The sequence below is a fragment of the Macadamia integrifolia genome, chromosome 13 (assembly GCF_013358625.1).
Source record: "Macadamia integrifolia cultivar HAES 741 chromosome 13, SCU_Mint_v3, whole genome shotgun sequence".
NCBI classification, from domain to species: domain Eukaryota; kingdom Viridiplantae; phylum Streptophyta; class Magnoliopsida; order Proteales; family Proteaceae; genus Macadamia; species Macadamia integrifolia.
This window is the reverse complement of record NC_056569.1, coordinates 9,682,836-9,697,376: the sequence shown is the minus strand read 5'-3', so window position 1 is coordinate 9,697,376 and position 14,541 is coordinate 9,682,836. Positions and strand designations below refer to the sequence as shown.

General features: G+C 39.5%; 1 protein-coding gene across 2 annotated transcripts; it reads right to left on the bottom strand.

The window, feature by feature from the left end:
- Positions 1-1,500: 1,500 nt before the first annotated feature.
- On the bottom strand, positions 1,501-11,860 carry LOC122058747 (mitochondrial inner membrane protease subunit 1-like). Of its 2 annotated transcripts, none has more exons than XM_042621420.1 (6): positions 11,612-11,860; positions 11,261-11,435; positions 10,934-11,158; positions 10,375-10,476; positions 9,469-9,532; positions 1,501-1,957 (listed from the first exon to the last, which is right to left on the bottom strand). In XM_042621420.1, exons 2-5 carry the CDS (start codon positions 11,396-11,398, stop codon positions 9,488-9,490), a joined length of 510 nt encoding a protein of 169 aa, XP_042477354.1. In that variant the 5' UTR covers positions 11,399-11,435; positions 11,612-11,860; the 3' UTR covers positions 1,501-1,957; positions 9,469-9,487. The 2 variants fall into 2 exon arrangements, with proteins under 2 accessions (XP_042477354.1, XP_042477353.1); XM_042621419.1 differs by having other exon boundaries at positions 10,375-10,485; positions 11,612-11,856.
- Positions 11,861-14,541: the final 2,681 nt, after the last annotated feature.

Genomic DNA, 14,541 nt, shown 5'->3' with positions numbered 1-14,541 from the left:
AACATTAATTTCAAAAGACTAGTATGCGATTTTAAACGCTTTCAAAATATAGTTTCATAGTTCATTCTCTTTTAACCATAATTTAGAGTCGAGATCTTTAGGGGGTGAGTTGTACTGGATTCTCAAACTCTTCAAGTTGAGAAGATGAGATGACAATATAGTTTCAGTTGAGGTTGAGGATTCAATTGTGGTTTCTGATTTCATACCTACCAACTAGCAGAGATAAAAAGGCTTTGGCAGAGGTTGCCTAGATAAGTTAAATATGTAATTTATGGGTGGAATACTAAGAGTGTGTTTGCTGTAATTCCTAGGAACGCATCATCAACCTAGGATGCATACTGAACGCAGCCCCCAGATTCTGAATGAAATTCTCTCCAGAGCACATCTAACAGCTGGAAAGCACTAGGGATGCATGCCCAGGCGCTACCAGTCATCCGACGCACACAAGAGAGCATCCGGGTAGCCCACTTTCGCCTTTGTCCATGAATGATTACCTTGATCGAGCTCACTCAACTTGTATCTGTTACTATTGTCAATTATGAAAGTTTTATCATGGGTATTAATAAAGCAGGCTGGGCATCTGTAATCATTTTCTATAAAAAAAAATTATTGTTGTTAGCATTGATTTTGGATATACAAGGAGTGCTCAGGAAGACGAAGCAAGGGGATTGCTCCAAGGGTTGCAACAAGCAGGATCAATGGGAGCTGCATACGCAGAAATTTGGACGGACTGAGGAGTTGGTTAGGAGGTTGGAACAGAGTACTTGTCCATGCCCCTGAGAGCAGGCGATAGGCTTGCGATTCATGCTTGGAGTAGTAAAACTAGAGCTGATGTAAATGATAATGTACCTTCGTTTCTATTTTTGATTAGTGTTTCTTCCTTTCTACTAAAAAAAAAAAAAAAAAACCAAAAAAAGTAGTGTAGACTAGCCACAGCAGCTAACCTACACCAACAGTTGAATTTCCTCACGTTCCTGTGCAAGAGATGGCAGCGTCATCACCTGACAATGCGTGGAATCCACCGTCTGTTACAGGTAAGTTGCTCTGCTCAATATGATCTGGCTGAAGCTTGAAAACTGAATAGTGAACGATGTGGAAATATGAGCGCCAATTGATAATCCAGAAAGCAAACAGCGAAGTCCATCCCTTTATTTGTCTTCTACACTTAATCCTACCAGGCTTGCATGCTCTTATCCCACAACAACCGACTCTTCACTCCACCTACAAACATTTAATCAGGCGGTGCAGGCCTTTTGCTTGCTCTATTTCCATAATTTCAACAGTGAGTTCAATAGATAGTATCTGCATTGGCAGGATTCTCTGATAGGCTTGTGCACCAAGCTAAGTAAAACTCATGCATGCCATTAGCATTTGTTTAGATCTCTAAGAGTCAGCGGCGAGCCAAACCAAATGAAAGCTGTGTTATGCCAACCTGATAAACAACTTCCATGACCTCTATTTGGCCCAAATAAGCATGCAATCAGAAACAGGAAAACCAACTTCACCAAGTAACCTTTCAACTCATATTCAACAAAGCAATGTATTCATGTGAGTATGGTTTAAACACGTCCTCTCCAAAGTGCAAAAATTTTGAGCAACAAAATACAAAATAGGAGAGAAGAATCTTCAAAGATTGCAAAATTTTAGTTACAACATCAAAGCAAAGAATAACCATCCGGGTTATTGTGGGAGTCTAAATTTTAAGAATTGAATTGTATGTGAAGTTGAACCATGGTAAATCTGCAACTACTGGAGTATTGACTATTTCAGCAGAGGAACTAACAAAGTGATAAACAAAGAGAATTCCCAAAGATTTCTTTGCAGGCATTGGTCCTGTACACTGAGCAAGCTTCCTCTTCTTTCTTCTCCCCACTGGGGTTTGAAAATCAACAAAAGAAGACACCTTCCTGCAGATTAAACTTCTGTTTCATCCAAATGCAGTCTGGCATATTTGGTCCTGGATTGCAAGCAGAAATGTTGTGATTCTAAAATTTCTTAGGGGGTAGGAATGTAACTATGGGCTTCAAGATAATTAAATCTTTAAAAATATAATAAATTATGATAAAAGAACTGATAAAAATTTTAGAGGAGAAATTAAGGAAGACAGCGTAAATTATGTGAAGGGTAAGTGAAGGGATAGCCCTAACTATAGCTTGTTAACGTAGAAGAAAATCGAGGTAGTAAGGTACTTTAACAGCCACACAAAGATGGCAGATTGTTAACTGCATTCAAAATCTCCAAGCCAGCCAAGTTGAATAAAGTTCAATTAATAGTTTATGTAATATCCTTTTTCATATTAAATTATCTAAGGGAATTATTCAAGATGAGAAGAACAACCTTAAAGCAATGGTACCACATCCCTCAAGGTCATGAAGGAGTATGATGGGAAAATTGACTTTGGAGCCCCTTCTATTAAATGAAGTATGAGGATTCTAACCTTACTACTTCCATTGTCTTTGTGGTTAGCAATATGATACCAGGACATTAAAAAAATCAACCATTTTCTTGTGGTACAACTCATTATCCCAGTTACCCCAACCCCCATCCCCACCTAGGGTGGACATGCTTGACCTTACCTGCTAACGTGCCAGTTTCCTTGTACCCTTTTTTAATATTTGTATACCAGGTTCTAGTTGACTATGGTTTAAGCAGGGCCTATGTTTCTTTGACCCAATTAAAATGTAATCTAGCAAGACACATTTCAATTCAACTTCATAGTGTAGATGCAGCAGCAGCAGCAGCAGCAGCAGCAGCAGATGTTTATATTGAAAAAAGTGAGAAAATCATAAATACAGGAGGGCTTTAATAAGTTATGGATAACTATAACTAATTCTCTTTTTCACTTAAATTTGTGGTAATTTCCCAATTGGACTCGCTGGTGGTGTCTTTGGGCCATGGGTAAGCCGACTGGATCTACTGAACGAATCAGGCTGCCCCTTGGCTTGAAAGAATTCACATGTGACCACAAGCTTTCCCTCTTATTGTAAGTTTTAAGGACCCAGATTTGAAGGAAGTGGGTTTAAATCCATGGGTTGGGATTACCCCCAGTGTGGTGTTATGAAAGGACATAGAACCATTGGAAAGTTGGTTTGCCAGCTTTCAAGTCATTCAGATGAAATAACAGCAGGGCACAGGCTACCTTATGAAATCTCCTTCCCGTCTACCCATGGGGTGTTATTTCTAGAGTTGACGCAACCCCATTGCGCACATCAAGGTGTTCTAAAACTTGCATCTCGGTATCGTTTCGGTCAGACCGAAATGGGTAAAATTTTCCCGAAACAGTGCATTTTTTGTCAAACTGTTTCATCTGGCCATTTGGGGGGAGTTGGCAAAAGACCATATTAGGCTCAAATACTTCTATGGAACCTTATTTTAGCCAATATAAACATATGTAAATCTTCATACTGCAAGAAAAGTCACACAAAGTGGTGGTTTGGATTTGCGCCCTTGATTAGCAATATACGCCAAACACTATTGTATATCTTGGGTAATATTGCCTACTTTGCACATTGTTTTAGTACTAGAAGATAGAAAAGGCAGAAAAAAAAAAAGGTAAATTATGCACCATGAATGAAGAAACATTATATTGATTAATTATTTATGAAATAATACAAAGTACATGTATCATTGACTGATAGACACCCAAGTCCCAATAATACAATATTGACTACAAATACATGAGTGCAAACTACCAAGTGGACCTCCTCAAGCCATCCTAATGGCTAATACCACAAACTATGCCATGGAGGATTGAGCCCACTCATGGACCGATTGAGTCGATGTGCATTTTCCTCCAAGTGTATGAGAGTACTGGAAGAAGCGGTCGCAGTCCTCAACAACTGTCCTATAAATTGCTTCATCTATAGATTGGTGGTAACCTATCATAGGGTATAGGTGTCGATGTATAAATTGACGTTGCCCTTACCTAATAGTTCGAGCTTTAAGGTGAAACGGTAGTGAACATGGTATCAGAGCATGGAGGTCAAGTGATCGACTCTTGGGAAGCGCAGCTGAAGAGTTTTCTTGATATTTCTTCTCCCTCAGTGTCATGTGAAGGAAATGCCGCATGAGCTCCATGTGCAAGGACCATAGGATCTTGGCTTGCACATGCGGGGGAATGTTGATGTATACATTGACGTTGCCCTTCCCTAACACTTCGACCTTTAGGTGAAACAATAGTGAACAATAGGTCACCATAGTGTGAGTGGGAAGAACCAGCCACTGAGCCACCATGACTTGATGAAATTGCCAACATTAACAACGGGTGGTTTGGGTAAAAGAAGTGATCCACAAGGGACGATCCAATCTATCCTTGCTGGTGGGTGTCATGTGCAGAAGCACTAGGAACAATGAAGATGTATGTTCCCCCATGCCAGTGAAAAATGACCATAGAAGCCACTATATGCACTGAACTTCAACCAGCTACTTTTTGTGGCAAAGGAAGGCGTGCACACTCGATCTTCTATCCCTTTTACTCAATCCTCCAACAATGCTATAACATGCTATTGATGTCCATACAATTAGCCTGCTCATCTGGTCGAAACTAGTGATGAGGCCCTCTTGTGTAACCTACACATGAGGACGATGGACGTGCACCGTGCTCCATATATGTATAGCGTGATGAAAATGGGTCTCCTTAGTGAATTGAAAAGGCTTTGGCTTCGGCCCCAGCTCCCATGCTTCGTCTGTGTGGTCATACTCCTCTCGAGGCCTTAGAAATCTATCACCACACCCCCATCACCATCACCATCACCACCATTATCATTGTTGCCGCAATCATTACGATTAGTAAATGGTAACGGTGTGTGAGTGCGACCCTCTGTTAGTTAATTTGCGTCTAAAACACGTTCAATATGGCCATACAGTATTATACCGTTTTAAACGCGAATTCCCGTCTTATTGCCAAAGAGTCGGTAAAAAATGGGATTCGCCATGCCATTCCATTTGAAATGCGTATAAACGCTTTCGACCTTTTTTTTTTTTTAACTTAAAAAAAAGGAATCAATTTTGAGTTGTTACACTTCTTGGACGACAAACAGATTGTTGGTTATTTTTACAAAAAGTTGAAACGACACCTTAGCCACCCACATATAGTAGGCAACTCTCGTTTTGGAGCCGTGTTAGTCATTACAAGCCAATTCTATCTCCCTTTAAATCCCACTAGTGCTCCCTTCTTTGCAAATCCCATCGATATGGGATTAGAAACTACACCGCTCTCTCTCTCTCTCTCTCTCTCTCTCTCTCTCTCTCTCTCTCTCTCTTTATAATCCATAATCCTCTCTATATTGTGGCCGACAAACAGATTGTTGGTTATTTTTACAAAAAAAAAAGAGAAGAAAGAAAAAAGAAAAAGAAAAAGAAAAAGAAAAAGGAAAAGAAAAAAATTTGTTAGTCATTACAAGCCAATTCTATCGAGCTTACATGGAGGCCTCATCCCAACTCTTGCATCAGAATCCTCGTGGCAATTATATAATATGTTCCAATCTAAGAATTAAAAGGGCAATTTTATGTAAGCACTTACTTATTGTCGTTTCTCATGAGAGTGTTTGGTGTATCTAGGTGATTGTATATCAATTCATGCGTGTATACTACCTGTTTTTTAGTACGTATTGTTTAAATTTAAACGTTCAAAACACGTACAGTCTGTTTTCTTTCTTTTCCTGTTTTTTGACGTATTTGACCATATTTTTTATCGTTCCATTCACGTTTTGATCTGTTTAAAACACGTCCATACCAAACACTGCTTATTTTCCGTTCCCATTTTAACTAACTAGGGGACTGTGACCACCGTAATGGGACCAGACATGGTCCTCATCATCGATGCCTGGTGCATGCTCGAATGGTTGAAGTGTTTGTGAGTGCATGAACCCCTCTGAAAAACATATAGTCGTCCACATCAACACCTATCTGACTACCTATCTAGGGGGTCAGGCGTACCCCCAACCTGATCCATCATCGACTCCCCTCTATCCCTCACCCACTCCACCAAGGGATCATCCTCCTCTGGCTCCATCTCGAAAATGTCAACGAGCACGATTTGGTCCTTGTCTTTCTCCATACCCATGTGTATGTGCTGCATCTTTAGCTTCATATTGTGGTGTACATCCACCAAGTTTGCATTGGGAACCCAATAGGCTACGCCTCTTGGAGTCGTTGAGCGAAAAACGTACTCCAGTTTCACTCAAAATCAGAGGTGAAACATTTCTAGGAAGCACTTTAATCTATTGGCCCTCAATTCTGTCACCCCCATACATCACCCGCCATTCAGCTACATTACAGCAATAAGACATGTTTTTTGCGTATCACAAGTCTTAATACAGATGTAAGTAATGAGAATAAGGTATTGAATTACGTTCCAGCATCAGTACGCCAGGTCAGCCATTGCAACAAGGGCTCCAAAACTCCAGAAGGCATCCTAAAAACTTTTAATCTATTGGCCATTTGGAAAACTGTTCACCTTAGCAACCAATACCAGTTGGAGTAATTACTTATTATATTCCTAATGAACTACAAAACTCACCTCATTGTTGTTAATAGATTGTATTACATCACTTGGCTCTAACTTAGCGACCACTTGCTTCATTGCTTCTATAAGTTCCGGATCCAACCTAAGTTTATGGCTATGTTGATACTTGGAATTTAGATAGTATGCTAAAAATTGACATATAGATATTGTCAATATATAGTAACATATTCCACAACATCGTACAATGTGGCATGGTAAGCTTGAAAGCAGAAATACTAACTAGCCTTATGTAGTGTATGCATCAGTTGAAGCTCCCAAACCATGATAACCTTGAGGAAGTTCATACTGCCATGTGACATTGCATTGTACACGTGATCCTTCATCATGTCCACAACATCGTACAAGTGTGGCATGGTAAGCTTGAAAGCAGAGTATACCAACCCCAGGACCTTGACTGGGTTCAAAACTTTCACCATTTTATTCAGGTGGTGCCAAACTTCCTCAGATGAAATGGTAGACTGTGCTACCCTAACCAAGAGAACTCAACTCCCTCCACCCAAACCACACCTCAAAAGGAAACATAGATCTGAGCCCGGCTTTCTTTGTCTCAAAGTTGTTCAGCGCAATGTAGTTTGTGGTGAATCTAGTAAGGTCAAGCCTAACCAAGTCCCACCACACTTCTCTCTTAGAAGGTTTAGTGCAAACCCATGGTTTTTAAGGTGCTCATCTATCTCGTTCTCTCAACCACACACACACCGATTTTATCTTCCCCATGTCCTTCAGAATGAGGTCAATGCAATGGGCTGCACATGGGTCCAGAAGAGCTGGTACTTGCTATTATGCATCAACTTCCCACTAGCCTTCTTGAAGTTGCTTCGGCTGTCCTTCACAACCTAGACAATGTTCTCTACTCCCAACTTCTGAACCACATCCTTCAGCAACCTATAAATGCAATTTGCATCCTTTTACTCCTTGGATGCATCCACAGATTTAGAGGAACACTGTCCTCTCGTCACCAAAAACCATAAATTTGATGACAGACTTTCTCATGGGCCAATCCAACCATTACACATGATCGTCAGCTCATAGCTCTCCCACATCCCCTGTAGGCCATCTATATACTCCTGAAGCTATTGTTTCTACTAGGGCAAATACACATTCATCACATCATATGCGGTGCGCTCCTTGATCCCTACACCAACCTCAACCACCGCATCTAGCATCATTCGATAATAGGGCCTTGTGGTGGAACTTGTTGGGATGTTGGGTGATAAACCACTTAGACACAACCTCCCCAATTTTCCCCTTCACATCACTCCACATCTGCTTCAGTTTGTACTTTTTGTGGCCTTTCTTTTTTCCTATAAATGCCAGGATCCTACTGTAGTACAGGGTCCTTTTGTGGTGGTATTGGAGGTGGAGCTGCCCTCGTACTCTGATCTTTGGAGGGGCAACTCATCCTACCTCCTCTCCTGTGACTTTGGTTGCACAGATACACTACCATTACCACCTACTCTAGACGGACCAACTCCTCCCCTAGAGGCTCCGTGTTTATCCTCCTCATGAAAAGTGGCTCTACTTCTCGCCTGAGCCCACTGAAAATCCCTAGCCATGGCCTTTGTCTGCATGTCATCAGGTATAAACAGAAGGTCATCATCATCATCATCACTGTCATCATCATCCCCCTGTCTGGCTAGGTCGCTAGAACCGCCTCCTTAAAGTCCACCCTCACCTTCTCCATTTCTTCCTTCCTCCGATGCCCTCCCCTCATGTGTGCAGCTATCGCCCTAGAAATCTCCATAGGAATCATAAGACATATGTGGTCACATCTTTAGCATTCCTAGCCAAATGTTGTTTCTATCTTGTGGTTCCACCCCCATGATCTTCTTACCACGGTAATTACACTGTGTTTTTCTCTTATCGCCTCTAATTGGTACCCAAGCCTTCATGTTATGTCTCCACTGTCGTCATATTCTCCTTGTGCAACCATTAAATCACCACTGTATTGTTGCATGAAGAAAACAAGTGATTATTAACTAAGGCACATAAACTGAGAGCACTAAAACAATTATGTAGCTACTTATCATTTTTTACCGAACCCTTATAATTTTCTCCTAATTAAAAATAACTTTCTGTAATTTTTTTTTTGGAAAAAAATATTGGCCTAATACAACAAAACAAATCTGGTACAACATAATAAGCATCATGTTGTACCAAGAAAATGGTGATGCTTTCTATGCGTTTTACCCTTTTAGGTAATTTTTACGGTAAGTTCATTACTAGAAACTATTGAATAAGGCCAAATCTTCACCAATATGCAGCAACCGATCTCTTTGGAGTGATGTGGTGAGCCCCAACAGCGTATTCCAGCAGTTTGACGTTGTGAGGGTGGCCAAAATCCAAGAAAATGGTGAGTTTTCTCCTTCCCGCAAGCAAAAGTTGTGAAATAAAGTATTTAAGTAAAGTGAATGTATTGCTTTGCCAATACAATATGATTTGAAGGCAAAATTTCGGCGGAACACCGAAATTTCGATTGAAAAGGTGTTGTTTCTGAGTTTCACCCACTGTTTTGTCTCGGCTCACTCGAAATTAGCGAGATTTCGGTGAGTTTTAGAACTATGTTGCAAATGTTTCAACTTAAATTTCACTCTCACCACAAGTTCTGCAGTACTAAATCTGTTTTATATTTCAAAAAACCTCCGAACTGCATGATTAATAATTGGCCATAATTCAAGTTCTGAACCTAATGCTTATGTGAAAAAACATATAATTAGGTTCATCAACAATAACAGAGAATATCTAAAATATTCATGTTATAAATCATGAGCAACTTCTATAGACACCAAAAACTAATCATCATAAGCAAGTCAAATGCTCTAAACTCTACATTCCAAAAAAAAAATCTTTTCTTTTTTGGAAGAAAAAGAAACCTTGATTCAGAGTTTGGGGACTCCTAAATCAATTTAAAAAAAAAAAAATGCAAGAAAGCCATTAAAACATACCTTCAATGTATAATAACTGCTACTCTCCTCGTCCCAGTGATCCAAAACCGTCAGGTGGCCATATCTAAAGACAGTAAAAGGAAGTATACAATAAGCTTTTGATACATAAACTTAACTATACACACACACACACACAGAGGTAAGTAGCAGACTTTATTAATGAGAAAAGAATAAGCTAACTTAAAAACTAAGTAGCCAATGGCAAATAGATACTAGAACAAGAGAAATTAGAATTTGTAGCATCATATAGCCAAGAAGTATCAAACTCCAAACCTTTTTCAACAAATATAAGTTCTGGATTGATCAATAATGTGGCGCTGATTGTGTTTTATTGTTTTGATAGAAACTAATACTTTATATTTAATCTGTTGATCACTTGCCTCTGTTTTCCTGTTTCAGTGCTGCCATGTGTTGATTATCATGTATAAATAGACACGTCGAGTATAGCCTTGTGATGAAGCTAAAAGCAATTTAAGTAAACACTTAACATGGAGTGCTAATTCACTCATTACCCATGTACTCTGGACCAACATCCTCAGCAAAGATCTTCAAATATAGCGAATATCTTAAAAATAATCTAGAATGAAGAACATTGTGTAGAATCAACAACTGTCATACCTATAACTCAATTTTATAATTGTGATTCACCCATGCATTGGTGCTGCGAGGATTAATAATCCAAAGAATGATAAGGAATTCCTATTACATGATGATGATCTCAAGTTGTGCTCGGAAGTAATTCAGTGGCACAATCTTAAATTTACATCCACAAAAATTAAGAATAGAGAGCCTTAACTATTTCCATGGAGAAAGAAAAAAAATAAATCTGTGATCAGCATTGAGGTGGAGGGTTGGGGGGGTTCTCTGAATTGAAAATAGACAAGTTAAGAAATTAGCATAACTCACCCTGTAAAAAGCTTTGCCTAGGAGCAGACCGTAAGGAACAGGCCCAAATTGCCGTGAATCATGCGAGGCATATATGTTATCCCCCTGAATCCAAACGTGCCCCTTAGGCACCTCCACAACCACAATCAAAAGTCATTCCAGAATCAAATACCATGCATGGGGACTGGTAGTCCAATAAATTGAAGGCCCAAAACAACAAACCCGTAAAGACAGCAACTGTTGACAAAATGATAAAACTAAAAACCAGAAAGGCCTAACAAAATTCAGAAGCAAGAGAAACAAAGAAACAATCTAGGAGGAGGTTTTGGTGCATAAAAATAATTAACAAAACATCATCCAAAAATGTAAAACTGCCATCCAAACCTTAGGACACAAGAATAATCGTTTATCAAAAAAAAAAAAAAAAAAAACCCAATAATCTATTGAAGAATAATTCACACTTATGGGAAAACCTAACCTGGAAAATGGTGTATAAACAATACATAGAAGGTCATCAAATGAAAAAAAGACGAAATTAAGAGCTAAACAATGGACGCAGGAGAGTCAGAATCACACTAACAATGACGCTTTCGTATCTATCGCTGATGTTGGGGTCGACGACGAAGGTGACACGGTCGCCTTCCATTCCCAAGACCCGCTTTGTAACAAGTTTTCTAGGGGTTTCGGGCGAGCGGACGAGGACAATGTCTCCAGGAGCTACCTTTTCTAAACGTGTCGATATTCGTTCCACCAAAATCACATCGCCCGTGATGTTCAAGGTGGGAAGCATACTAGGGCCGTGCACCTGCATCACCACCACCACCACCACCACCACCCAGCAATCTAGATTACCCATAAGGAATCATGAATAGAAGCTTCAAGAAGTGAAGAAGAAGAAGAAGCGTACGAGGCAAGGGGTGCAGACGTAGGTGTTGGTGACGTGAAGGAAGCAAAGAAACTTAGCTACTACCAGCGTTCGATCTACTGCTTCCTTTGCCATGCTCTTCCATTGCGCCGCCACATTTCTCAGTCTCCCACTCATCATCTCAGTCTTCCTCTGCTTTGCTCTGCGCTTCGGACACCTGTTTGGTTAACATTCTTTAGTCAATAAAGAAGCCGATTGCTTGAAAAACAGGCTTCGATCGTGTAATGGAGGCGGTGGAGCATGGAATTATAATTCTTATACGAATTACAATGTCTAATGTCCATAAGCATTGAATGAAGAAAAAGAAGGGCAGTTTTCATTGAAACGTCATACCTTGAATCTAGTTTTTGCTTTCCTTGCTCACAAAACCCTCTGTTCTTCTCGGTGGATTGATCAAGAAACCAACTGTTGCTTCCCTCGATCTCCAGATACGTTTCAAGGCTTATATGCCGATCGATTAGACATGAAGGCCAAACTGATGTTCATTCCAACGAGGTAGGGGCAGCAGGAATGGGGGAGTGAGGGCGGCTGGCATAGAAAGGCGAGGCAGGGACAAGCCGATGGGTGGGGTGAGTCGGGTCGGGAGCAGGGGGCAGGGGTTTTTAAAAACAGGAATTGGCCCTGCCGATTTCGATTCCGATTCCCATTCCCATTCAAAAGGAAGTTGTGTCCTACTTCTTTGTATTTAGGGCAAGAGTATACCATCCAATTAGACATTTTTAGATAAGTTTATCAATGAGGAGCAACATCAAATGCTTCAAGCCTCCCCTATGAAGAGATATCATTTTGCTAGAGGCAACAAACCCCTCTCTCTCTCTCTCTCACTCTCTCTCTCTCTCTCTCTCTCTCCCTTCTTGCTAACCACAATGTTCCACTATCTTCCTCTACCCATGAAGAATAGCTCCATGACCAAGGTTGGAATTAATCCAACACCACGGGGTGTTTGGTTGTCATATGGGACAGAGAGAGATCCTACATTTCTTATCTTTTCTATGACAACTAAACATGATATAATCTTTACACTTTTTTTTTCTTATGGCAATCGAACATCTACTGAAGAAAAATACATAAATAAATAAATAAAAATAAAATTGTTACTATAAATGCAAGGTTTGGCATAGAAAACACTAGACTAGCAGGCCAATGGAAGGGTGCACAAGAGAATATTTAATGCAAGTCAAAGGGGAGTAACGCGGTATTTTTACACCTTGCACATTATGGGTGTTTCATACGCTAGATTCAGATTCTTTTTCACAAAAAGTTATTATAAATGCAGATAAAAAATCCAATTATATTTGAAGCTGATCATTAGGCTATCAATGCACTTCGATGAGGATATAAGAATGCAAAAAGAGAATTTCGAACTTCCAACATATAAAGTTAATAATGATTATATATTTGTAGGTTAAACTTCGGGTGTGAGTGAAGGAAACTTTTACCATCTCTTTGTATATTTCTTCTTTTCATTTCTCTTCTAAATACATTTTTTCTCTTCTTTTCTATACATTTCCTGATAAACAAAGACAGCAGAAAGAAAAATTGTTGGGAATCGTTGAACTTCATTCTAGAGGCTCAAAATCTTTTTTTTTTAATGAAAAGTAGTAAAACCAATCTAGGCCGATAGAGATTGGTCCGGATCGGTTTCTAATACCCGAAAACTAAGGCTGTGTTTGGTAACCAAGAAAGGAAAAGAAAAGAAAAAAGAATCTAGAAAAGAGAAGAGAAGAAAAGAAAAGAAAAGAAAAGAAAGGAAAAGAAATGAAAAGAAAAAAGATAAAATTATGTTGTTTATTAAGGATAGAAAAGAAAATAAAAAAAAATAAAGAAGAGTAAAAAGGAAAATGAGACGTGATTGAATAGGAGTATGGGACAAAATAAAATCTCCCTCTACAAGGGCTAAATAGCAACCGTTATTTGAGGTAAGAAATTCAACAGATTCATTCAAAATTATAGTCATTGATCCTTCTTGGAATCCCTACACAATTGCATTCATAGTTTGTTCCTCAAAATTCTTAGACTTCCAACACCCAACTCAGCATATTGCAAGAAAGGGGAGGAAGGTGGCAAGGTGGGTGGATCTTGGCAATGGTTGGGGCAACGTTAGCTCCTCCTGCTCCTCTGTGAGTGAGCATGATGAGGCAAAGGGTAACTTTCATTCAAAGGGTTGGTTATTGAGATAGGGACCTTTGAGCTTTTGCCTTTTGCCCATGACACTAGGCAATAGATCCATGTCATCATTGAGGAATACTGGGATTGTTATTCTTGGGGAATGCAGAGAACTTTTAACACTATATCTTCTTCTTCTTATCAAACCGATCTCAATTGAAATAGCTTCTACAAGCACCAAGCTCAAGCAGAGATAGAGAGAAAGAAGAAGAAGAAGAATTTTAGGAAGCAACTGCATGTTTGAGATATGGTAACATGGACCTTATAAGGCATGTTCTATTTCTCACTCCCCTACGCTCTCTCTCTTGCCACTGTCTCTGTTGTTGCATATCTTGTTCTCCCCTGATTTCTTCATTCTCATCCTTAGTCTCCATCATCTTTCCTCATTCCAAGTAGTAATCCGACCATGGGACCTTACTGACTTCGCCTTCAAAAAAGGGCCATGTAATCTGTCTTCAACAACCTTGAAACTCTACTATATCTGCATTTTTTCTAGCATAATAGTGAAATTATCTTGACAGGAAAACGAGATTTATTTTGTGATGGTGGTAGAAAAAATTGTTAATATTGAAGTGAAATTCAAAATTTAAACACAGAATCTTCTTTCAGTTGGGTGAATGACAAACACCGAAAAAAGTCTGAACCCAAGAAAACCGCACAAAATTTGTACGGTTTTCTTGTCCTTTCTTTTCTTCTCTAGGCCACCAAACACAGCCTAAATCCCTGGATCACACATGAGGATATCCAAATCACCACCCATTTGCATAGAATTTTCGCCCAACTTAATTGATCTGACCCGGTTGGGTTAGCTGTTGCACTCTTTTATCGTCACCATTCAAAAGACAACACGTAGGAACATCTCATTTCTTTTTGAGAAAAAGCTGACAAAGATGGTATGAGAAGCTGATGTAACCTTTGTTTGTTGTTCTACCAACTATAAGCCGACACGTAATCTCTTACAGTATACTTCATCGTACCGGACGATATGACCACTGAAGGAAAGTAACCTCCTGTGTTTTTTTTTTTGCTAAACAGTAACCTCCTATGTAAAATTTTGAATTTTCTTCGTCGTTTGTTCCACCAATACAAAATCAACA